At 32.5% G+C, this 26,365-nt stretch overlaps 1 protein-coding gene across 5 annotated transcripts in view; it reads left to right on the forward strand.

Annotated features, from left to right (window-relative positions):
- Positions 1-26,365, forward strand: part of TNRC6A (trinucleotide repeat containing adaptor 6A) — a 114,232-nt gene that overhangs the window by 33,284 nt on the left and 54,583 nt on the right. For 4 of the 5 annotated variants that reach the window (XM_031945598.1, XM_031945594.1, XM_031945595.1 and 1 more), the window contains exons 3-4: positions 6,174-6,195; positions 22,763-22,835. In XM_031945598.1, the coding sequence (XP_031801458.1) occupies positions 6,174-6,195; positions 22,763-22,835 (95 nt within the window). The remainder of the gene's footprint in view (positions 1-6,173; positions 6,196-22,762; positions 22,836-26,365) is intronic. The other variant, XM_031945596.1, reaches the window with a different exon arrangement.

Genomic DNA, 26,365 nt, shown 5'->3' on the forward strand with positions numbered 1-26,365 from the left:
GTCTAAAGAGACTGTGAACAGGTAACTCATGAATCAAGTTAGATTTTTTTTTTTTTTTTTTTTTAATGCTTAAGATAGAAGTTTGGCCAGGTAATGGAACATGAATATGTTTAAAAAAAAAAAAAAAAAAAAACATGGTTCTTTAAAATTAGTGTTTGAGATGACAGCTGAGAACTAATTGATGATGTCAAGGACATCTTGGAGAACAAAGGAGGATTTTTTTATTGTTGTTTTGTTTACAAAGCTGCATTGAAGTTTCCTAGCCTAGGAATTCCCTATACTTATGAATTCACTGGCCCAGACTGTATCCCATATTAGAGATGGGGAAGGGGGAAGAAGGGAGGAAAAGACCAAAGAAATAGAACCACTTTGGAGAGGTGGGTGAAAGGCAGGGGAATTTAGAGAAGAAACATTGCTTCTATTTTCTTTGCCAAGAAGAATGAATTTTGCATTGGAAATGACAAAACAAAAATGACTAGCAGGGTTTTGATATTCATTGATAAATAAAAGATAGTTTAAAAATTATCTAGTTATCCTTGATTAATTCAAGCCACCTTGTGTAGATAAAGTACCTACTTGAATATGGAAAAAACTGGCAGGATTTTCTGAGCCATTATCAATATTTGAAAAACCTTGGAAATGGATGAAATTCCACAGGATTAGAAAACGATAATCTTGGTACAGTTTTCAAAAAAGGAAAGAAAACCAAATTTACACACCAGTCTAATGAGAATGACTTCAATTCTCTGAAAATTCTACAAGAGCAAGTGGTTACAAGGAGACAGGACATGTCAAGCTAACTTTATTTCCTTTTTAGTTAAGAGTTTCTAAATTGATAGATGAAGGAAATGTTATAAATATGGCTTAGCTAGATTCTAACATACCTTTTAATAAGGTATCTTATAGTATATGTAAAAGTATAAATGGCATTTTCATCATTTCTTCAGATGATATCATGCTGGGAGGGATAAATTAGCATAGTGATAGGATCCAAAAAAATCTTTAACAAGCTAGAACATTTTGCTGAATCTTAAGTTGAAACTTGGTGGAAGAATAAGTGAAAAGTCACATTTGGATTTTTTTTTTAAAAAATCAACGTGTCAAGTACAGGATGGGAGACATATGGCTAGATTGCAACTTGAAAAAGATTGGGAGTGGGGGACTTGGTGGACTACAAGTTAAGTATGAAGCAATAACAAGTCATTGCAGTCAAAAAAGCTAATTAGATCTTGGACAGCATTCAGAGAGGCATACCTTCTGGGGGGGGAAAAAAGGTGGTAATCTCTCTAAATTCATCTCAAATTTTGCAATCAGTTCTGGCCTCCACAGTTTAAGAACACTGATGAGCTAAAGAATATCCAGAGAAGGCCAATCTGAATGTTGAAGGGCCTGAGTCCCTTTCACATACAGGTAAATTGAAGGATCTGGGAATATTTAATCTGAAGAAGAGAAAAGGTAAGGGTCATAATAGCTATCTATGATTAAGAGACTTTTTTCTGGAAGGGGATTTCTCCAGACTTTATTTGGCTTTCTCCAGAAGGAAATAGCAATTCCATAATTTTAGATATTTAACCCTTGAACTAAATAAATTTCTCATTTAAAGTTCATTAAAGATAAGTAAAACAGTACTATAGCAATGAGAAAATCTAACTCCAACTATTTTCAAATCAGGGAATTTTATAGGTCAGCCAGTAAAAAAAAAAATAAAACTTTTTTTTTTTTTTTTTTTTTTTAACAAAATGTTAGCTTTCTACTCAGTGAATCTGTATGGTATAAAAGTCCTATCATATTTTGCCCATTTTTAATATTAGGTTTATAATTTGTAAAGATTTTACAAAGTCGTTTTAAATATTCTTACATTATGATATTTGCTTATATGAATACCATATCTGTTGTTTTAGTTAGGTATTGTATTTGAGCTAATATTTTTATAATTAATTGACGTTTTACTAGACCAAAAGTTTATCTAATGTAGAAGCCTTTGGTGCATTTTTCAATTCATTTTGGTCAGTTATAAAGTTTGAAAAGTTATAAAATTTGTTATCTTTTATCTTTCACAAATGTCAGGAGTCAAAATGGCCTAAGAAGCCTTTCAAGTATGAACTTAAATAATCTGTGTCTTCTTATCTGCACTGCTTGATATAATACCTTGCCCATTTTGAATAAATATTTTATTGGTATTAATTTGTAAAGTACTTTTGACCTAGATTTTTTAATGTGTCTAGACTACAGATTCTGGAACAGCAACTTATTTGTGGGTGAGATACTTATTAGAAGAATAAATAAAGCTATTTTGGGGGAAAGTCATTCTAGAAGTATGGACATTTTTACATCTACATAGGATTTTCTTTGTAAGTCTACTTAGGTAGTAGTTAAGCTACTAATGTTAAATTGAATATCTTAGTTGTTGTTTTCTTATCTCTGTATGTGGTAAGATGTAGTAAGTAGTGATGATTAGAAAAATCACTGCCACTATTTAAAAGGTTTTAATTCCAACCTACAGTATAATATGAAGATGCTTATCAGTACATGCTGAATTTTTATGATCCCATTATATTATGTTAATGCTAACTTTAAAAATGGAATTCATTTTTATGAGCTCATATACTGTTGTATACAGACTCTTTAATTTTATCCTTTTCTCCTTTTAGAGATAGCTGGCATTTAATAAACGCAAAATAATAGGTCCAAACAGTTTGAACATGAAATAGAGGACAAGTTGAATAACAATAAAAAAAGAAATCCTTTAAATAAATATGCTTTAGAGACCTATAAACTTTTAAAGCACTGATAAAGTACAATTTCTTATAAAACTTAATACCTTGATTTTAAAGAAATTTTTAGGCTAGAATATTCATCATGGCATATTAGAATTTGGGGATAGAAGTCAAAGTACCTGGTTGATCATTCCAGCTTCTCATTTTACTAGGCTATTTGACTTTGGACAAATTGCTTAATATCTCTGGGCATCTGTTTTTTCATCTTTAAAATATGAGGGCTGTACTAAACAATTATTAAGATCCCCTCAAAACGCTGGTCGAGAAGCATCTGTTAAGTGCTTACTGTATGCTAGGCACTGTGCTAAACTAAGGATTAAAAAAAAAAAGTGAAAAAGCAAAAAATAGCCTCTGCTCTGAAAGAAAACAGCATGTAAATAAATAGATATATAATTTATTTTTTTATTATTTTTTTTTTTGTGTGTGTGTGTGTGTGTTACTAGAAGGAGAGAGAGAATGGAAGACAAACTGAAAAGAGATGGCATTAGCAGCTAGGAGATGGGATCTGATGCTTTTTAATTCTGATAAATAGCAGTATGGTGAAATGTAATTTTTGTACCTTGATCTATTTTGTGTTTGTTGAAATGACCAACCAGAAAAAAATAAAGTGAAAGTCTGAGAGCTCTGACTATGGAATAAAGAAGTCTTTAAGTGTGGGAGATAATCCTTTGGGCAGATAGGGAACTGAAGTATAATATTAGAGTCAGGAGGCTCTCCTTATAAAGTATCCAAGATGCTCAGATTCTGTTTGACATTTTAGCTGCTTATTCATACACATGTTTTCACTTATGTGTTAGAATTTTTTTGGAGGAAACCTCTGTTTTGTTGTTTTTTTGTTTGGTTTTGTTTTTAAGAAGGTGATTCAAATTAATATAATGGAAAGAACGCTGGGTTTGGAAACTGAGGACCTGAATTTGAATTTCACTTCTCCTACTTGTAAGCCACTTAGAAAGTGGCAGCTTCAGTTTCCTTATCTGTAAAATATAGAACATATCTAAACTCCATTCTAGTTCTAAATTCCATTATGCTGCGAATATATTTGTTCTCTAAAATAAGGCATGCCTATAGAACTTTTTAAGAAAAATACTATTTCATGACTTTAAATACCATGTGCATTATAAAAATAGTAAAATGAGGAAATTTAATAAAAATTATAATTTATAAAAGGTATATATTACATAATTTATATTACTATATAACTATATATTATATAAGTTTACAAATTATAATAATAGTGAGAAAATACCATTTCATTTTTAACCATTAATCTTATGGGGGTTTTTCCCCTAACACATCTGTCATTTTCTTAATAAAAAATTATGCTCTCTTTCTTGTTTATTTTTGGTAATAGTATTAATAGTGAAATGGTCAGGATTTAACTCAAAAGAAACAGTGAACCTAGATAATAAACATAAAAGCATGAAAATAGCTATATGCTTTTTGATTTTCATTTTTTAAACAGAGTTCTCTATCAGATTTTATGTTTTTAAATGGAAGTCCTATGTTTAAGATACCCACATCCCTCTCTTTGTTAGATCAACATGAAGGTGCAGCTGCCACTGCTCTCTTATATAATATATCTCGATGCTATTCTCAGATAACAATACTAAAACATATGAACCACTGATTTGAAACAGTACTATATTTATTATTTGACTGTAAATTGCAAATTATAGCTATCACTTGTGACACTTAGGAAATAAAATTTAACTACTTTGAGTCTTAGTATAGTTAAATTATAGAAATAATGTTATTTTAATTGATGACTTTGGTTAAGTTGACTTAGAACAACTTTAATTTACACATTGGATTTCCAGGTAATTCTCATTGTGTGACTTTAGAAGGAAAATTTCTCTTTATGACTATCTGGCAATGATTCTCCTATGATTTAATTTAAAAAAAAACCACTTTAAAGGACTATTTCACTATTAATTGATAATACCTTTTTATATTTTATCCCCCATTGTGTCATTAGCCTTAACTCCACTCAAAATTTTGCTTCAGATAATATTTTTATCTCTAAACATTTTACAGTAAAAGCTTATTTGTCTGATGTACATTTTCATATTAATCAACATTCATAATGTTGCTAAAGTGCTATGATATATTAACTTCTGAATCCTCAAAGGAATATTAAATGATGAACAATGTATTTTGTTATGATGCTTAAACAGTTAGGGTTTAGGTTTTTTTCTGACAATATATTCGTAGATAATAACTAATTAGGATATTTGAACCTGTACAACTCATTTCCCCCAAAATTATTTTAATTGAGTAAAAGTATAAGCTTCTTCCATGTTTTAACAGTGTGGTACTTAGTATTCAAGGAACAATTAATTCAGATTGTGAATTATTTAGGTTCTTTGCTGATCTTTCCTGTTGTCCTTATTATCAACCTATTAGCCACTGTCATCCCATTTGGCTCAAAGATTCTTGAAATACCAAGGACCTCCAAAGAGATGACCTGGCTACTAGCTGCCAGGATATCATGCTTATCATGATCATTCATTGTTTTTCCTCACTTTATTATCATCACCCCTCTTCCATCATCTCCAATTCTTTCTCCCTCCCCTGTCCATATTAATGGCATGGCTTCTCTTGAATATAATTTGTTCACCATTACAAAAAAGTATAGGAACCCCTGTTTTTGTCACTTCTTATTAGTATCCTACTATGTAGGAGATAAAGGTTATTAACTAATCACTAGTTTCAGAAAACTTTGTTGGAGGAAAATTTTAAACAATAATTAAAATAGAAATGTCCATTCTAACCCATTTCTCAGTTAGAGATTATCAGAAGTATATCTCCATTTTGACCTTCAAGAAGTAAATATATATAGATATTTTGAATAAAGTAGGGTACTTTTTTTTGCTTTTATGAAACAAGAACTTTAAAATATATTCAAAAATAGATTTATTCTTTCATTATAATTTTAATTTTGCAAATAAATATAACTTTTAATTCATCTTAAAAGAAATATATGGGTCAGCTAGGTGGCACAGTGGATAGAGCACCAGCCCTGAAGTCAGGAGGACCCCAGTTCAAATCTGATCTCAGACACTTAACACTTTCTAGTTGTGTGACTCTGGGCAAGTCACTTAACCTAATTGCCTCAGTAAAAGAAAAGAAAAAGAAATACATTATCATTGAAATCTTAAATTGCAGAGCTCTTTAGAATTTCTGAAAAAAAAATTGATTTAAAGATTTTATTTGCTTTAATAGGCAAAGTAACAAAAATAAAAACTTGGGGACAAAATACTTTTCTTATGCAATTACTCTAAAATCCACATTTTTCATCAGTAAAAGTAGTGCTTGTACAATGATAATCAACATTTTTATCAGAGAAATCCATTTCTTTCTATTTCATATTTACATTGTTTTTTGTTTTTATTTTAGGCCACTGAACAAAAAATCAAAGGTACGTTACTTAAAACTATTGTTTTGTTTTGTTTTTTTAAACATTGTTTTGTTTCGAATTAAAGTGAGGCTGGTTGTGTACTTTTTTAAAATTATGAAAAAAAGAAGTAGGCAGGGATTTTTATTCTTTAACTGTTGATCTACTGAAACAAATAAAATAAAAATCAGATAAGATAAATTATTAATTTTCCTGATAGATGTTACTTTGACTGCCCCTTTCCCCCACCTTGTTTGTTATTGATTTTTTTCTAAATGTCCTACTGTACCTAAATTATAAACATCCCTGATAAGTAAAAGGCAAATAACACATTCTTGAGTGGATGATTTTGAAGACTACAAATAATTAAAACCACTCGTTAGTAATAATGAGGAACCAGGCCTTTATGGATTAGGTAGCATAATAGATAGAATATTGTATCTGGAGCCAAAAAAAAACCTAACTTCAATTCCAGTCTTAGACATTTATTTACCCTGAGGAAATCACTTAACCTCTACTTGCCTCAGTTTTCCCAGCTGTGAAAAAGAGATAATAGTAGCACATTAATAGTATTGTTGTGAACTTCAATTGAAATAATAATTATAAACTCCTTAGCACACTGTTTGATACATACAGGCAATAGATAAATATTTTAAATGCTATTCTCTTCCCTTTCCCCACTTAATCAAAAGCTAAAATTATAAAATATTAAATGAAGGATGGTTTCCATCAATTTTAAAAATAATTCTGTGGCATAGTAGCAAGACAAGTAAAGGACCTGGGACCAAACTCTCATTTTGCCATTTATTGCTTGTATCGTTATGAATAAACCACTTTTCTTGTCCTCAGTTCCCTTATCTGTAAAATGAAAGATTTGAGTTTGATGCCTTCTTAGGTCCTTTCCAGCTTTTTATCTATTATTCTATGATCCCATTTAACCTCTAAGGTCCTTTATGTTTGGAAATTTATTTTTATATTATCAACTTATCAACAGATATTTCAGTATACTAAATAGAAAGCCTTATGTAAAAAACTTAAAAACTTAAACTTATGTCATTTAGTTTGTTTTGAAAGAAGTATATTATTAATAATTGTTAAATTTAACAAGGTAGCAACAAAACTTATTTATGTCTTTGCATGCCATTTTTTGTTCTGTGCATTTAAAAACTGTTTTATTGATGCTTCTTTTTTCTTTTATTTTTTTGCATATATTACTACCCATTGACTTTACTATGCCAAACCCTGTAAATGAGGAAGACCTTTCCCCCACATACATACTTCTAACAAATATGTATAATGTATATATGTATAATGCTGTATTGTTAATAATCTTCATTCATATCCTCAACTCTATTATTTCTGTCAAGATGTGGGAGGTATGTTTCTTCATCAGTCTTTTTAAGTCTTATATGTTGCTTAGCATTCCTAGATCTTTCAGAGTTTTTTCATGTTACTGTTGTCATTACATAAATTGTTTTTCCTATTAATTTGTCTTTTTTAAAAAAAATAATTACTGTTCCGTTTTCTCAATGAGTTCACAGTCTTCCTATGTTTCTCTGAATCTTTTATCTTTGTCATTTCTTATGGAACAATAATATTTCATTCCATTGCATTCATATACCACATTCTGTTTAGTCATTCCCCAATTGGTGGGCATCCTTTTTATTTTTTCCAGGTTCCTTACTATAAAAAGTAGCAAAAAAAAAAAAAAAATGCTGTTATAAATGTTTTTGTACATATAGCTCTTTTCTCTCTATCCTTGAATTCCTTGGGTTAGATACATAATATTTTCACTGGGCCAAAGGATAGATAAAGTTTTTGAAAAATGAAGACACTAGCTTTCAAAACTTATCCAAATAAGATAAGTAAGATTTTTCATAAAATAAAATTTGAAAAAATTTGGTTACATAAAAGTAGGAAATATTTCATGGAAATAAAATAAATGTAGATGTAATTAGAAGACGAAAAATTAATTGAAAGAAAATTGGATAACTAATTTTTTCATGAAAAGTCTAATATTTAAAATATAAAATTGCTATAGATGATACAGATAGCAGGAACTATTTCCCAATAAGTGGTCTAAGGTACTTTCTAGGTCAAGATCTATAGTCCTATCGATTATAAACTAAAATTATGATATAGTACTTTGACTACATAACAGGAGCGCTGGAATTAAAGTCAGGGGACCTAGGTTCAGGACCTTCCTTTGGCTTTTATGAGTACCTCGGGCAGGTCACTTCCTTAAAATTTTATACTGTGTTACTATATAATGCTATGAAAATATGCCATATTATTATTATAGAAACACATTGATAAATGAACATAAAGTAAATTATGGCAAATTAAAGTTCACAATTATCTTTCATAAGTGCTTCAACATATAAGAATTAACAGGAACTTCGAAGGAAGGTCTTAATTTCTTAAACCCTTGTTTGGAAATTAAACTTTTAACTTTAAATAAAGTTGGATTTACTTGAAAGATAGTTTCTACAAATTTTAAGAAACAATTATTACATACACAGTAACTGAGCTTTTGCATTTCTACTTGAATAATTGCAAGGATGTTAATATAAGAATTAAGGAGGTGTAGATGATGAAGAAAAACAATTGCATAATTCTGTGAGACCTACAGTTGATTATAGACTTAGTATGAAATTAGGTAGTGATTTTTTAAAAAGAGATAAAGTCAACAGATATTTATTCAGCAAATACTAATCTTTCAAGCTTTGTACCCAAAATAAAAAGGCAAAAATGAAATAGGCTTCCTACAAGAAGTGTACATTCTTTCTCAAGGAGAGACATGATATATATGTAGGAAGGAGACTAGATTAGGCTTTGACTAGAAGGGATGAGTATATTTTAAAAGAAATAAAGATTCCTATGAGAGGAAGTGCATCTAAGACATGGTAGACGGACACTACAAAGGCACAGAGATAAAAGATAGACAGCCATGTGTGACAGACAAGACTAATCTGGCTGGATGTTTAATGAAGCATACAAAAGGCAGTCACATATAAAGATAGGTTGGGGCCAGGTTGTAAAGAACCCTAAAAACCAAACAGGAGTTTATATTAGAACTCAGAAGCAACAGGAAATCTCTTCAATTTGAGTATAGAAGGGATATATACTTTAGGAAAATCACTTTGACAAATTTGTGAAGGAGAGAACAGCCTACAGAAAAACTGGATGGTGAGATGGCTTTATGGAAGGTTAGAAGTGTTTCTATAGGAGAGGGGGTGTGTGTGTGTGTATGTGTGTGTGTGTGTGTGTGTGTAAATAGTAACTTAATATGGTGGTGTCCATTGTAGAATTAGGGGTGTTCAGAGCAGATTTTAGAGGGAAAGGTAATGAGTTTTATTTTGGAGATGTTGATTTTTTTTTAGGTGACTGCTAGAAATCCAATTTGAAATATCCTGAGAGAAATTTGGAAGTCATTTGCATAGAAATAATAATTAAATCCATGGTAGTTGATAAGATCACCAAGGAAGAGGACCCAGAACAGAGCTTTGGGTATACCAACAATTGGGGACTTGTTTTGGATGATGACCTGGTAAAGGAGATTGAATAAGTGTGGTTAGTAAAGTAGGAAGACAACCAGGAGAACTAGAATGATGATAGCTAAGAAAAAAAACATCAGATTTGGTAAATGAAATTATTGGTACGTTGGGCGAGAGAGTTTAAGTTGAGTGATGAAGTTAGAAAACAGATTGAAAAGCTTTGAAGAGTGAGTATAACCAGATTTAGATGAACAGATAAGAAAAAAACAGAATAGGAACATAGGGCACAGAATCCTCTGAAGACATGACCTTGGAACAGACAATCTAAGACATACCTTTTATAGGTTGTTGGGACTGTCTTAAAATGCAGTTTCAAGATATCCCATCTTGCATCGTTCCCTTCTCCCTTCAGTAACTTAATTCCCCAAAATAATAAATTATATATGTAAAACTTCTCCTTTCTTTCTTTTTTTTTTTAATTAATAGCTTTTTATTGACAAGTTATATGCATGGGTAATTTTACAGCATTGACAATTGCCAAACCTTTTGTTGCTATTTTTCCCCTCCTTCCCCCTACCCCCTCCCCTGGATGGCAGGTTGACCAATACATGTTAAATATCTATAACTTCTCTTTTAAGCTTTTGAGAAACTTGTTAACACACACTTCTTTCTGTTCTATATGGCTTCCTTTTGTTTTCCTCATAGTCCCATTTAGTACTTTGTGGTGCATAAAGTACTTTTTACAAAAACTCTGGAAGCTAAGTAGTATAAGTAACTTTCCCATTTTATCTTTGGGAAACTGAGGCTCATAGAAGAGAAGAGACTTGACCAGGGTTACCTAGCTAGTAAATGTTGGACTTGAATTAAAGTAATATCTCTTGATTCCAAAACCACTGCTTATCTCTAATCCCCAAAGAATTTACCTGAAATAGTGATTTAATAATCCCATGATTCCCCTGCCTTATCATATAGTAAGTACTTTTATATTACATGGAGGGTTGCCACGTAAATGAAGTACTCCATGGAAATAGGCTTCTAGTTCTTAGAAACTCTTTATCCTTATAGGAGAGATGCTAATTTGGATGTCTTCTTTACTCCCAAACTATTATCACATAGTTATTATCATTCAGGAAGTTGTAAATAGCCTTTATACCCCCATAAAATGAGTAGTAGCTTTCTACTAACTCCTGATACACCTCATTTCTTGGCTCTAGATGAGTATTTAGTTTCTTGAGAGTATAGACCAGGAATTTCCAGTTGAGCGACCTTAACCATTTGTTTATATATCTAGGGAAATTTTATCTGGCTAGTGTGTAGAGAAATCATAGGCTATTTATAACTGTAGATCTTTTAATCACTTGATCAGTACACTATTTCCTGGATTACCCATTCTAAACATGAGCCAAAATCATGTCAACTTTTAGAACTATCTTTTTTTAGAGCAAATATTTTATGCCATGTATTTAGGGTACTCAACTTCTGAAGGATTAGAGACATTCTGGTTTTACTGACCTGAACATCCTTTTTTAATTTTTTTTAAGAAATGTTATATTTTCTTTTGATCTAACTGAAGCATAGAAAGGTGGGAATGCAAATTGGAGTAAACAGAACCAGGAAAACAATACAATAACTACAAATATGTAAATGAACAGAGAAACAGCAAAACCACTGAAAATGAATCGTGTGATTGACTAAATTGTGGTATCACTCTACATTAGAATTAAAAACCCTCCTTCTGCACAGAAGGGAAGATCAATATCTTTGAGAGCTTCTCTGACTGAATGCAAGCATGTCTTACAATATTGTCGTCTGCTTCTGCCCTAAGTTACCATTACTACTTTGGTAAGAAGAGAAAAATAATAGCATACATCCCCTTTCTGCACTGTGAGAAAAGGCATAGGGGATGAAAAGGAAGTGCTAGAGGACAAGGAATGGGGTGCAACCAACTTGCTTTTTTATAGGCTTGCAGCTGGGCTAGCTGATTCTTACTGAGCCAATAAATAAGCATTCCTTTGTGTTCTGTCAGCAGGCAGCCTGCAATTGCTGCCAAACTATAGCTGTAATCTTAACAGGTATCAAAAGGGTTGATCAGATATTTCTGATTCTCCCCTTCTCCCCACTTTACATTGGTATGGTGCCTAGGTACATGTGCCAGCTCTTTTTATCTGTAAATTCATGTTGTCTTGTATTTCCTACACTACCTTTACTTCATATTTAGGGTTCAGGTTTTGTTTTGTTTAAAGATTTTATGGATGCCTTTTGTCTTTTCAACACTTTTCTTTTTCTTCAAAACCCTGCCTCCTCTTCATGGAACTTTCTGACAAAGAAAAGCATCCAATATAATGACCTTGTTTGGCAAGCTGAGTATTCTGTCATAGTAGTCTCGTACTTTTCTGTCATTAGAGGGCAGTATATCAAATTATTTGTTTTCTGGGACCCGACAATGTTTTTTCATTTATCTGAAGTTCAACTTTCTTTTAGGAATCTTTTAATTTATATTGTTATAATCATTTATAGTTGGCTTGGTTTTCTTAATTGTTCTACATTGTTTAATTCAAATCTCTCTTGTTCTTATTTCCTTGGTCTTTATTTTGATAATTCAGTAAGAGTAGTTCGATATAGCCATTTGATCAAGGAAATTAACTTTTCTATATTAAAAATGACTTCCCTAATTAAAGATTATCTTTACAAAAAAAACAGTAACTGTATATTTATATGCGTGTACATGTGTGTAATTTTCCTTTTGTTATCTTCTAAGGGCCTGTTCTAAATTAAAGAAATCAATAGACCCAACCCTGAGAAAATTATTTTGATCCTTATTTTGAGAACTTATTTTTAGCAGTATCGCCTTTTGTTAGCTGCTTTTATATTGCTGCCACTTTTCTTTAACCAGAAAAGTAAAAATATAATATGAAGAATTTTATTCATGAGGGAGAAAGAAGCAATTAGAAACATCTTTTTTTATCCATATGCACTCCTTTTTAAAATAATTTTTTAAAAAATAGTGAAATGGTTTGCCTGAACTTTATAAAATTATGACATTGGCTTTATATTCTATAAGCTTATCAAACATGCAAGAGGAAGAAAGACTAAGGGGACACAATTCTTGCCTCCAACAATCTTATCCTTCCCACTTGTTCCTCATGTCTAATTAGACATCAGAGTATTAATGTCTAATTAATTAATTAATCTAATTAAGTGCAATAGTACCTATTGCTTTCTCCCCAAGATAGCAAGCAGTCCAATATAGGTTATACATGTACAATCATATTAAACATTTCTACATCAGTAGTGTTGTAAAAGAAGCATCAGAGCAAAAGGGAGAAACCAGGAGAAAGAAAGAAAAAAGTGAAAAAGTGAAAAATAATATGCTTCAATCTGCATCAGACTCCATTGTTCTTTTTCTGTGTGTGGATAGCATTTTTCATCATGAGTATTTTGGAATTGTCTTAAATTATTGTATTGCTGAGAAGAGCTAAGTCTGTCAAAATTGACCATCATACAATGTTACTGTTACTAAGTGCAATGTTCTCTTGGTTCTGTTTACTTCACTCAGCATCACTTTATAACAAGCCTTTATCAAACACCTATATTCTAATTTCTCCTCCATGTGTCTGTCCTTCAAATACTTGATGATAGCTTGAAGGAAACTTATGTTTCCCCATAAGTCTTTTTTTCTCCCAACAAGACATACTCTGTTCAACTAATTCTCATGTAACATGGACTCAAGACCCTTCTTCCTCCTGGTTGCCCATGTCTGAACATTTTCCATTTAGTCAGAACCATACACCTAGAACTGAAAACAGTATTATATATGTGTTATGATTAGGGGAGAGGACAATAGGGCTCTTATCTTTCTGATCCAGTTACTTTCCTAGTCCGTCTTAATTCAGCCAAAGATTGTATTAGTTCATGAAACACTTTTATGAGAGCACAGGACAAAGTAAAAATCCCTAGGGTCTTTTTTTGGAAGTCTCCTGCCAGGCTAACTCATTTACAAGTATTTGAGTCTAGTCATATAATCATTCTGCATGTACCTGATTATGTTATCATCATATTCCTGTCTTTCCATCTTTTCCACAAGAATGGTATGAAATACTTTGTCAGAAACTTTGTAAAAATCTAAGTAAACGTTATTCATAACATTCCTTTTATTTATTCAGGTCCTGCCAAAAAAAGGAAATTAGGTCAGTCTGACATAACATATGTGCTTAAAGAATTGCTCATCAGAATTGTAACTTTTTATTGATCTCTGCCCACAGAAGTCGAGACCATATGAGCCATATCTCTCTGCTTAGAATGTCAGGACAGAAAGTCTTGGAGAAGCAGCAAAGATGATAAGTTCATCTTGCTCAATAGGAAGCAAAGAGGAAAAAACTAAAATCAAAAGTAGAGACCTCAGAAGATCTGTTTGAATCCCAGCTTATTCCTTTTTATAATCAGATAATGTTCTCTTAGAAGGTACTTCTCAAGTACTTCTCAAGTACTTCTCAAACTCATTGGAAGCAAATGGAACTCATTGGAAGCAAATGGAACTCATTATTTTCCCTCCTTTAAACTTTACTATTTCTGTGAAGACATTATAATTTTTCTAGTCACCTAGATTTATAGCATCTTTGGAATATATTCCTTCATTCTGCTTACAAAGGTACCACCCTAGTACATATAAGATTGTATCACTTCTTACCTGGACTTTGGTAATATACTCCCTTTTTTTTTTCTTTTTTTCTTTTTGCTGAGGCAATTGGGGTTAAGTGACTTGCCCAGGGTCACACAGCTAGGATGTACGTGTTCAGTGTTTGAGACTAGATTTGATCTAAGGTCCTCCTGACTTCAGGGCCTGTGCTCTATCCACTGCACCACCTAGTTGCCTCATAATATACTCCTAATTGGACTCCCTCTCTAATCCATCCTCCCTAGAATTGGCAAAATAATCATCCTCATAAAATACATAAATCTTCTGCATGAATTGCATTTATTTCACAGGATTCAAATCATTCAGCAAGTACTTGTTAAGCATTTATCATGTGCCTATCACTATGCTAAGCCCTTAGGATAAAAGGAGGGTGAGAGGGGTGGATAATCTGCCTTCAAGGAACTCATAAACTAAAGAGAAGAGAGAACATATAAACAACTATGTATTTAGAAGGTATATAAATAGTAAATTTTATGTAGAGGGAAGATACTAGTATTAAGGAGTCTAAAGATAGGCATCTTCAGCTCTTTTTATAGTGTCAAGGAATTAGAAATTGAATGGATGCCCATCAGTTGGGAAATGGATCAATAAATAGTGGTATCTGAATGTAGTAGAATACTATTGTTCTATAAGAAATGATGAGCAGGCTGATTTCAAAAAAGTGAAGTGATGAAGTGATGTTGAGTGAAGTGAGCAGAATCAGGAGAACCTTGTACACAGCAACAGCAAGATTATGTAATGATCAACTATGATAGATTTAGCTCTTCTCAGCAATCTAGTAATCCAAGACAATTTCAGTAGACTTGGACTGGAACATGCCATCTTCATCCAGAGAGAACTATGGAAACTGAATGCAGAACAAAGCATATTATTTCCACTTTAAATTTTTTTTTTCTTTCTTATGGTTTTTCCCTTCTGTTCTTATTTTTCTTATACAATATGATTAATATGGAAATATGTTTAAAATGATTGTACATGTATAACCTATACCAGATTGCTTGCTGTCTTGGAAAGGGCAGCGATAAAAGGAGGGAGAAAACAATTTGGCACTCAAAATATTATTAAAAACAAGTTTTAAAACTATCTTTGCAGGTATTGGAAAAAATTAAGTACTATTAAATGGGGGGGGAGGGGAGTTTTTTGCAGAAGGAAGGCTGTTTTTTCTGAGACTTGAAAGAAGCCTAGGGAAGCCAAGAACAGTTGAGGAGGGAGCGTAGTCTGGGCATGGGGAGAGCCAGTGAAAAGGACCAGAGTGAAGAGATGTGTTATCTTATTCAAGGTTTAAAACAAGGAGCGTGGTGGTGTTGAATTGTAGAATACATGGGAATAAATAAGGTGTAAAGACTGGAAAAGTAAAAGTTAGGATATGAAAGACTAAATGTCAGAGAATTTTATATTTGCTTTTGGATATAAGAGGGAACCAATATAGTTTATTTGGTAGAATGGTAGTTTGATAACAATTTGTATTTTTAAAAGATCACATTACTATCCTAATAAAAGATGGACTGGAATAGGGAGAGATTTGAGGCATGGAAACCAACTAGCCAGCTTCTGCTGTGGTGATAAGAGCTTCCATTAGAGTGGTAGCCATATTAAAGGAGAGAAGAAGGTGTATACCAGATATTTCAAAGATTGAATCCAGTTATTTGGAAAAGATTGGATACAAGAAATGTGAGAGAATGAAGAGTTGAGGTTGGGACCCAACTTGTGAGCCTGTTGTACTGAAACGTCGTTGATACCCTAAATGGTAATAAGCAAGTTAAAAGGGTTTTGAGAAAAATATAATGAATTCAGTTTTGAACATATTGAGTAAAAGGTGCCTAGTTCAAGATGTCTAATTGGCAATTGAAGGTGTGAGACTGGAGATCATCAGAGAAGTTGGGGCTAGATGAGTAGATCTGAGAATTATTCGCATAGAAATGATCATTTAAATAACCATGTGAAATATGTAGAGAGAAATGAAGTCCTGAGAAAAAGTATAATTAATATAGGATAAACATCATACTAAGACTTTGAATGTTGTATATGAGCTTGATTGTTTAGAGAGGGTCTTGATTGAGACATTAAAAAATAAGTCAAACATATAACTTAAGCCGGGAAAGTAAGAGAAAGAAACTGAAGATCTTTTTTTGTTGTTTATATTTAATTCCCTCAAGTTAACCTTTATACAGTTATTCCATAGCTTTAAGGAAGATTATAGTGGTAGAAGGCTAAAAGAAATTCAGGGATGTCAACATTCAAATGCTTTTTAAAGAAAAAGTTAATTTAGGTGACATAATGTGTATATATGTTGGGGAGATGTGGTAGAGTGGGCAGTGAAGGTAGTGGCAAAGTGTTATTAATAAATTGAAAATCCAGAAATATTATCATGACTTCTTAATTGGTCTCTTCTTTATTTTCTCTTTGTTTAAGGATAGAATTCAGAGCTGAAAGAGATCTCCTAAGATCTTAAATCTAGAACCATAAGACCTCAGTCCCTATAACACTTTTCATTTCACAGATGACTAAAGTGAAGCCTAAGAAGATTATAAGTTACTTTTTCAAGGTTTATCTAATTGTCAGAAGTAGGAATTTAATCTAGATCCTCCGAGTCTAGAGTCAGATGAAGAACCTTATGATCCAATTTGACTCTTGTTTTACATAAAAAGAAGCTGACATAAGGTTCCGAATGAAGAAGGTTCCACATACTCCTACACAGGTAATTAGTGATAGAGATGAAGTTAGAATCAATCCATGCCTCCTGATTCCTCTTGTGGTACTCTTTTCCATTCTAATGTTATCTCTAATCCATTCTACATTTTCCTGCCGAACTAATTTTTCCTAATACTACTTAAATCATGGCAATCTTTTGTCAAAAAGCCAGTATTGGGTGATTTTTTTTTGTTTCTTATTGAGTTATATTAAAACTCATTCTCAAGGCTTTTGATACTCTAGATTCATCTTACCCATCTTGTGAAAGAAAAAAAATCTTCATTCTACATTTTATATGTAAATCTAACAAGATAATTTATGTAGAGTGAAAATCCAAAGGGATAGATCTCCATCTAGACTTCAAAAAAACTCTAAGGCTTCTCATAATCAATCCCTAATCACAATTTGTAATTTTTTTTTTTTTTTAAGAAATAATATGTAGGGACAGCTAGGTGGCACAATAGATAGAGCACCAGCTATGAATTCAGAAGGACCTGAGTTCAAATATGACCTCAGACATTTCCTAGCTGTGTGATCCTGGGCAAGTCACTTAACCCCAATTGTCTCAGTGAAAGAAAGAAAGAAAGAATATGTAGTTTCAGAATTGAGTAAAAATTCTATTAGCAGTTTTGAACTAAGTCTTAGTATGTGTTGATGCATTGATGATTTTAGTGTAGTTGAATCCAAATATAGGTTCTTTAAATATTTTTATTAGAAAAATAAGGAGAAAGCAAGGATATCAGAGATGAAGAGAAAAACCAAATTAATATGAGAAACATGAGAAGAGGAATTAAGAAAACCTGAGAAGTTAGTGTGAAAAGATTATTGAATATGGTAACAGGAAAAAGAGCTACCCAAATTGTGTTTTGAAAACTGCTTGGGCTCTCATTCTCAGCATCCAGGAAACATTAACTTGTGTGCTAAATATTGGAGGATGAGGAAAAGGGTGATTTTAAAGAAATCTCAGATTCATGGCCATCACAGATATTGCTTAATTTTTTTGATTCCTTTTATTCTCAGCTTCATGAAACAAATCTTGTTAAGGGCTATAAGAAAATACGGGACTATTCCTGTCTTGAAGGAGGAGACACTTAAATCCTGACCCATGATGTTCTGTAAGATAGTCATTTTAGCCTTCTTTGTCACTGTGTGTTCTTTTTAAAATTTAGGTTGACATTATTTAATTTTGCTTGAGAATTCATTAGTTCTCTTCTTCTTCCATTTATGATTTAATGTTCCTATATGTAAGAATCAGTATAGCTCTTTCAGACCAAAAAAAAATCTCTGACCTGGAATCCTCACTGTCTACAAATAGATTCAGAATGTTCTGGCATTTCATAGTTTCTCTTCTCTGGGATGGCTTAAAGCCATGGAATTCCTTCTATACCCTCCAACTTTCCCCACTGCCTCTGAAGAGTTGCTTCTTCCCTCAGAAAGCCTTCTCCACTGCTCCTCCCCTGGGCCCTCCCTAGACCCCTTCCTTCCTCAAAGCTGTCACTTTGTCTTTCTTTTTGGTCTTCATGTTTTGTCTTACCCAAAGCTCTTGGGACAGAAACAGCCCTTGCTTTGTAGTTTCCTCATTGTCCAGTATGTCCCTTTGTCCATACAGGGTACTTATATGAGTCCTGTTTAACTTCCATTGACTTGTTACTTTCTCGGTGTGTGACAGTTTTTGTAGACATTTCATTCCTCTCATTAGGTTGTAAGCCCCTAAGGAAAAGAAACTTTGTTCTTTCTTCTATCCCTATCACCTTGTAAATTGGGCTTTTAACAAAATATTTTGATTTGGGGGAAAATACTAAATAAATGTATATTTAATGTTAGGACTTTATGAGAGAGTTACATATTTGCTTTAATTTACAATACATTTTGTAAGGGAGGGAGACTTTGTGCTGGAACAACATCTCTCCATAGTATAGAATAGAATTTTGTATGAGATGATTGTGTTTAAACCTTGTCCAGGTAGACTAAGACATGAAAGGATCTTGTTCCAATAAAGGTCCAAGGTGTCCAAAAAGTTTTAAGCAGTTTTAACCTTGAATAACTTAGAACTTTTAAACTAAAAGCTAAAATATTTTTGAAGGTATTAAGCTTTAATAGTTAAACTTGCACTAAGACTTTTGGACCTCTTGTACTTAGTTGTGTGTATTGTGGCATTCCTGCTTTATTTTATTTTAATTTTTTTGCAGGGTAGAGATGAACAAGTTAATGTAAGGAAGGTAGACTCTACCTGGGAAATGAGACCACTTACTCTCTTATATAATAAGAATTGTCTTTGATATTTATAGCTCCTACTTATATAGGACATAAATATGTCAGATATGCTTTTATTTTCATTAATGAGTGTAATTTCAGCCTAATATTTAAAAAAAAAAGTTAAAACTAGATTAGATTTAAACTTAAATCCCTTTACTTTGCTTTATTGTTTGAAAACTATTTCACTTAAAGCATTCTCTAGTTCTGGCAATTTTTGAAAAAATATTAACTATTAAATTGTGACTTTATAAATTATATCAGGCTGTGCTTTTTGAATTTTCCATTTTAGTAGGCCAAATTTATGCCCAAGTTTATCTGAAAAGGCTATTCTTGAAAGCCTAGCAAGGACACACAGAGGTTAATGGATCTGCAAACAGTGTAGATGTTTTCCAGATCAGCTTTCTGGGCTCAAAGCTGTGGCCATTTTCCCATAGCAAAAATTTAGTCCTGGATCCTACATGTATCAGCTTGAAAGCCAGAGTTTCTCTATTTGCCCTTCAGCATTCCAGAACTGACTATTCTTATGACATACAAGAAAATTATTATATAATATATCCAATATGCTCATTTTTAACAGAAAGAGAATTTTATGATAGTATAGTGTTGTTGTTTGTTTTTAACGAATTTGATTTGCAGACTGATTTTATTTGAGTAAAACTGCTCTGACTCATTGAAGCAGCTGCCTTTTTTTTTTTTTTTTTTTTTTTTTTTTAATTGGAAGGAAGAATTCAAGTCACTAGGCTCCTACTAGTGGCAAGCATTACTTTTCTAGCAGTAAAATGACACCATGCTTCTCCTCCATTTTCTAATGAAATCTGCAGAGTGGGAAAGCAACAGAAGTTGGAAGCCTTTTTGGAATCTCTCCAAGTAAAATCTCTCTTAACTTACTTTGAGGGCCTTCTCAGGTTTGTGCCTTGTGAAATTGTGTCCTCAGTTGATGTCATTGTTGTTAGTTGTAGGAAAACTCAAATCATAGGTGGTTAATGGCCTCTTAGGGAACTGGTTTAATTTTTGTTGTAGTAGAGCAACAGGAATAATTGGGATTTTTTTAAGGATGTAGTTGCATGGTGTTTTGCTCTGTATTTTGTAGGCACTTACTAAATGTTTGAATTGCATTTGAAAAATATAACTTTTCATCTTACTATTAAGACTACAGTCATATAGTATGTTTTATAAACAAGTTATTTTAAAATCCAGTAATTGTTACACATTTTAAATTGTTATCGGCCATCTAGGAAGATTTTTTTTTAATCCAGAAGACATTGTGAATCACATTAATTGAAAGTTATCTTTGAAATATCTTTTGTATCAGTGAGAATATTTTGACCAGTTGACAATCCTGCTTTAAAAATAATTTATTTGACTCAAATGTCACTTATGAATTGTGAATTGAAGTTGTAAAAAGTTAGGACTCTTAACTATTAATTTTTTCAAATTGGGAAATTAAAATGTTACTGATTTAGTTGTGAATAGTTGGAGGTTTTGAAGTAAAAGTTTTGCTAAAAACAAAAATCTTCATTTTAATAAATTTGTATTAAATCTTGTTCTCATAGTTTAACAACTATTGACAGGTTAAATAATTATTCACCTTTTTCCCTTAAAGATTTTTTTTTTTTGGCTATTGTTTTAGAATGAAACCCTTCGTAAGAAACTATCACCTGTTATTTTTTTGCATTCTATTTTCAGTGTCTTAGCAGTTTTTTCTTTGTAGAATCAATGCCACATAAATTTAAAAGAAGCAATACTAAGAAAACTTTACATTTATCAACATTTAATCTAAAAATCAATAATCAGTGTATGTTTATGTTACTTTTCCAGGATGCATTTTAAAGCACAATTTTTAGAAAGCTCAATCTAAAATCTTTTTTGTTTATTTTTGGTTGGGAGTTTGTCTTTTTTCTTGTTGTTTCTTTGGTTTTTTGCAAATGTTAATCACATTCAGAACTATAAAATTTTATTTCAGGGTAGCTGAGTGGTGCAGTGGATAGAGCACCAGCCATTAAATCAGTAGAACCTGAATTCAAATCTGGCCTCAGCCACTTAACACTTCCTAGCTGTGTGACCCTGGGCAAATCACTTAATCCCAATTGCCTCAGCAAAAAAAAAAAATCTCATTCTGCACCATCATACTTTGGATTGGGTATTTCTTAGGGGCAGCTTAGAGCACCAGCCCTAAAGTCAGAGGACTGGCGTTCAAATCTGGTCTCAGACACTTAATACTTCCTAGCTGTGTGACTTTTGGCAAGTCAACCCCAACAGCCTCAGCAAAAATAAATAAATAAATAAATGTAGGTTTCAGTGACTCCAAGATAGATTTAATGACTTTTGTCTTTAGGATTAAATATAAACTCTTTTTTTTTTTTTTTTTGAATATCATCTCTTTTATTTATTTTTGTTTGTTTGTTTGTTTGTTTGTTTGTTTTTTTGAGGTAAATTCTTACAGGATATATACATGGGTAACTTTACAGCATTAACAATTGCCAAACCTCTTGTTCCAATTTTTCACCTCTTGCCCCCCCCACCCCCTCCCCTAGATGGTAGGATGACCAGTAGATGTTAAATAAAATATAAACTCTTTAAAAAAAAAATTTAGGCACTTAAAGCTCTTTTATAACCTGTCTTCAACCTCTCTTTTCAGACTGAGTTCATGCTCTTCCCATACATGACGTACTTTCTCCTGACTTTGTGCCTTTATATAGCTACCATACCTAAAATGTCTTTACTCCTTCCACTCAGCCTTGGAATCCTTAGCTTCTTTCAAGATTGAACTGCAGCTATCATCTCCCACTACAAGTTTCCTGATCTCCCATTGTTTACTTACCTTGTACATGTTGTTTAACTCCAGCCCTCCTTGAGGGCAGGAACTGTTTTGTTTCGGGTTTGTGTCTCCAGTGCCTTATAATGTATCCAGGACATTGTAAGCACTATACTTGTTGAATTTAATTAAACTAGAATTAATTTGACTTAATTTGCTTTTCAAACTTTGTTTCTAAACTAAAACATTTTTTCTCCTGCATGTATAGCTTATGTAAAAATGATTCTTTGAAGGTGAACAGCATAAGCCTTTTCTGTTGATCTATTCCCTTAAGTAGAAATGCTACTCATATGATAGTACAGAAATAATTCAGTTCACCAAACCATCGGAAGAATATTAGTAAATACTGAATCTCAGGATTGTTTCTTCATTATACATTTTGTCTTGCTTATGGTCTTTGGCTCTCATTAAAAATAGCCTTAAAAAACTCCTTGATGCTCAGATTAATTTCTTAAACGTTAATTGGGAGAAAATTTTGTTTCAAATCAAGTAATTTTAAATTCCTATATGAATTTGGTACTTTAGCATATTTCAACAATGCCTTTTGGAAAGTGAGTTTATTTTTTTCAAATTCCCTTTAATTTATGTGTTGGAAATACTCATAATAACTTTCATTTTTGCATTACTTGTTCACAGCAACCTTCGAAGAAATGTAGCACAAGGATTATCATCCCAGTTTTTGTATATGAAGAAACTGAAGCTCCAGGAGGTTAGGTGACTTACTTAGAGTCTCATCTAATGTATGTTAGAATTAGACTTACATTGATAACTCATAAATTAAGGAGCTTATATGTGAGATTGCTTTCCTAGAAAATACTGTATTTGATCCTATATAGTCATGATTGGATAGTATGCCAATCACTTAAATAGATTTACCCTATTTTAAAAAGACAGCACAAATGCAAGCAGGTGTTTTTCAGAGGGCTTAGAAATTATTCTAAAAAATACTGAGATATTACAATAAACCCCTGGAATAAAGGAAATAAAGTTGGACTCTTTGCTATGAAAATATTTAAGAGTTATAGATTATTTTTTCAAAGGTAATGTCCTTGATTGTAAATTGCTTATTCATTTTAGTTGTCAGGTAAAACAGTAATTTTCTTGACTCAGTATATTGCAGTCATAAGTAACGCTTAGAATTGTTTCCACTGGAACTATAAACCTTACTGATAAAATCTTTGTTATTTTTAGTGATGTGGAATAAGTTTCTATATGGATATTATATGGAATATATGTAAGTGTATGATTTTCAAAATTTTTGATTTATTTTGTTTTTACACTAGTTATTTAAATGTGAATGTGTGTGTGTGTATGCACCAATCTCACCTCCAAATAGAGTAAAAATAGTTGAGCAAAATGAATTAGCACAGCAATTCAGTTTTACTGCAGGATATGAAGCATTAAGCATCAGGTGTGTCTTGAAAACATGCTACTATCTAAAACAGTGGTTCTTTTTGCATTGTGGATCCCTTTTTTAAAATGCATAAAATATAGTACATATACAAAGTACATAGAAAAACAGTTACTTTGAAATTCAAGGTGTCCCAAAAGTCAGTTTTAAATTATTAATCTAACTGCACCAAGACTTTTATGACATTATCAAAATTTAATTTTAAAAAAAAGTTCCTGCAGATTAAAAATCCCTCTGAAAGAAGAAAAAATGAGGTCATTCCATTTAGCTCCATTTTAATAATATTTCATTTATATTACTGCGTATACTGTTCTCAGGTACTTTAAGTTCATTAAAATCTTTATTTATGATGACACGGATTCTTATTTTTTCATTCATAATCCAGGTAGTATACATACTAAAATACAAATGGGATTAACCATACCTCCCTATTGTTCCTTTCAAACCAGTCTATGTACCATAAAAATTTATTTGGGTAACAAAGTTACTAAACATTAGTCCCTTGGAGAGGCTCTGCTGACAATCAAAAAGTTTATAGAAGCAGATTCAGATTCATCACAAAAAGAATTGTTTGGGAGAAAATAGTTTCACTTGCTGTTTTTGTTAGGTGTTATATTGAATTCTATCTCCCTCACATAAAAGATGCTTTGATCATTGGGGCAGAGATTTAAAGAAGAGAAAAAGAAATAACAATAAATTCTGATCACTTGTTCTTCCTAAGAAAATCACAGGACAGTCTAAGTATTAGAACCTTGTAATTATCTATAATTCTCTTTTTAGAGATAGTGTCCTCAAAATTCATTAGAGATATATGAACAAGATTGTTTTGTTTTCATCAATTTTGATTACCAATGATTTTTGTTTCAATTGTAGACACTAAAGTTATTGAGCAATTTGAAATGCAAGTACTTTTTGAAAAATATTGTCCATCATATTCCATTCTGTTTGCTAAATAAATTGTTATCCTAAGAAGAAAGCAAACTGACTATCCAAACTAGGCTAGCATACTAGAAATGTAGAATGTAGATTTGAGAGATGAAGGAGAAAAAATCATTAGGACTTGGTGATTGTTTGGGTATTGAAAAAGAGGCCTTCCAAAGTTTAAACTCTGGGTGGACTGTGATGATTGTAGTAACACTGATATGGATAAGTAAATTCAAAGAGATTAAATTGGGGAAAATATTGGGAATGATGTTTTATGGGGAGATTTGGGGAAGAAATGAGATCCTTTTGACACTAATGAGAAAAATTTTCAAATAAGCCTAAAAGTGATAGGAAGAGGAGCTTGTGTAGTACAGGGAGCACTAAATTTTCAGTTGAAGACTGAAATTGAATCCCAGTTTACTCTTTGTGTGGCAAGTGACATGACATGTGACAAATGACTCTTTGGGTTTTAATATCCTAAACTGTAAAATGATCAACTTAGTCATCATCACATAGCTGATTTTTTGGGAATGATGGCATTAAGTTCTTTGACCCTTTTTCTTCTTAGTCTGTTCATCCTTTACTCTGCACTTCCGTATGAGACATCATCTTCTTTATTTTCTCCTCTTCCTATCTCTCTCTCTCTCTCTCTCTCTCTCTCTCTCTCTCTCTCTCTCTCTCTCTCTCTCTCTCTTTCTCTCTCTCTTTCTCTCTCTCTCTCTTTTTTTCCCTGTAAGGTATTTGACCCATTCATTATACTTCCTTTAAAAGCTTCTTCCAATCTGGAATTCCTGGGTCAACATAGTCTTCTGCTTTGAAACCTAGTGACTTACTAGACTTTCTAGATTTCATACCTGTTTTATATAACAACTTCAACCTTTTTCCTTCCTTTATCCTAGATTTAATCCTTTCTTCTTCTTTTTTTTTAATTTAATGAACTTTTTATTTAATGTTACAAAAAATATATAATCAAACAGACCAAAGCCCATGTCTTCATTGGATTCCTCAGATTCTTTTTTTTGCTTCCTATTCTTCCTACCAAGGGCAGCACTACCAGCTGCTGGGATAGATCCACCAGCTCCTGCATTGCAGATAAGACTTCTAATGTTTACATTGTTCAGGGCCTTTGAAAACAATCAGGCCAGAATGGGTCCACATTTACACACCTGCCCCTTTAAGGAAGGCATTAATTTTATCCTCTGAGTGTGAAGAATGAAAGTAGAATAGACAGCCATTTCAAGAATTTGTAGTGTTGCTAATAGCCTGCTGAAGTGAGGGTTCACCCCAACTTGGCCTTAGCTTCCAAAGAAGAACCAAGTCTTCATGATGAGGTCTAGATTTGGGGTACCTAAATGAAATTAAGGTATAATTGAGGTCTGGTGGCAGGTTGGGGGTACAGGGAGTCAAATACAGCTCCCCTGCAACCCCTTTGGATTCAGCACAAGGATACAAAATTAAATGAGGTCTAGTAGGAGTGCAAGAGTCCCCTGTAAAGGAATTTACAGACCCAAAAACCTAAATTGATATAAGAAGTTTATTATGGGCATAGGAAGTAAGGTTAAAGTCTAGATAAGGAAATAGGTGAGAGTAAAGAGAGGGCCCCAGAAACAGGGTTCTAGTGGACAGAGAGAGGCTCCTTGGCATGCCAGGTGTTAGGCTGGCATATTTGGAACCTCTGCAAAGAGAGGGCTCCAGCTTGACTCTTTTATAATGAGAGATTCAGCTAGAGGGGCCTGTGGGTGGAGTCCCAAGTTGGCTCCTCTATGGGTTCAGTGGGGTCTTGAATTTGCTTGGTGGGGGTTGGGAAACCTGAGCAGATCATTAGAATGGGGGTTGGGAGAGCTCAGATCTCTTATTGGAATTCAAAGAGATGCTTTTGACCAGGATTTGTGAATCAAAGGTCC

The sequence above is a fragment of the Sarcophilus harrisii genome, chromosome 1, assembly GCF_902635505.1.
Source record: "Sarcophilus harrisii chromosome 1, mSarHar1.11, whole genome shotgun sequence".
Taxonomy (NCBI): domain Eukaryota; kingdom Metazoa; phylum Chordata; class Mammalia; order Dasyuromorphia; family Dasyuridae; genus Sarcophilus; species Sarcophilus harrisii.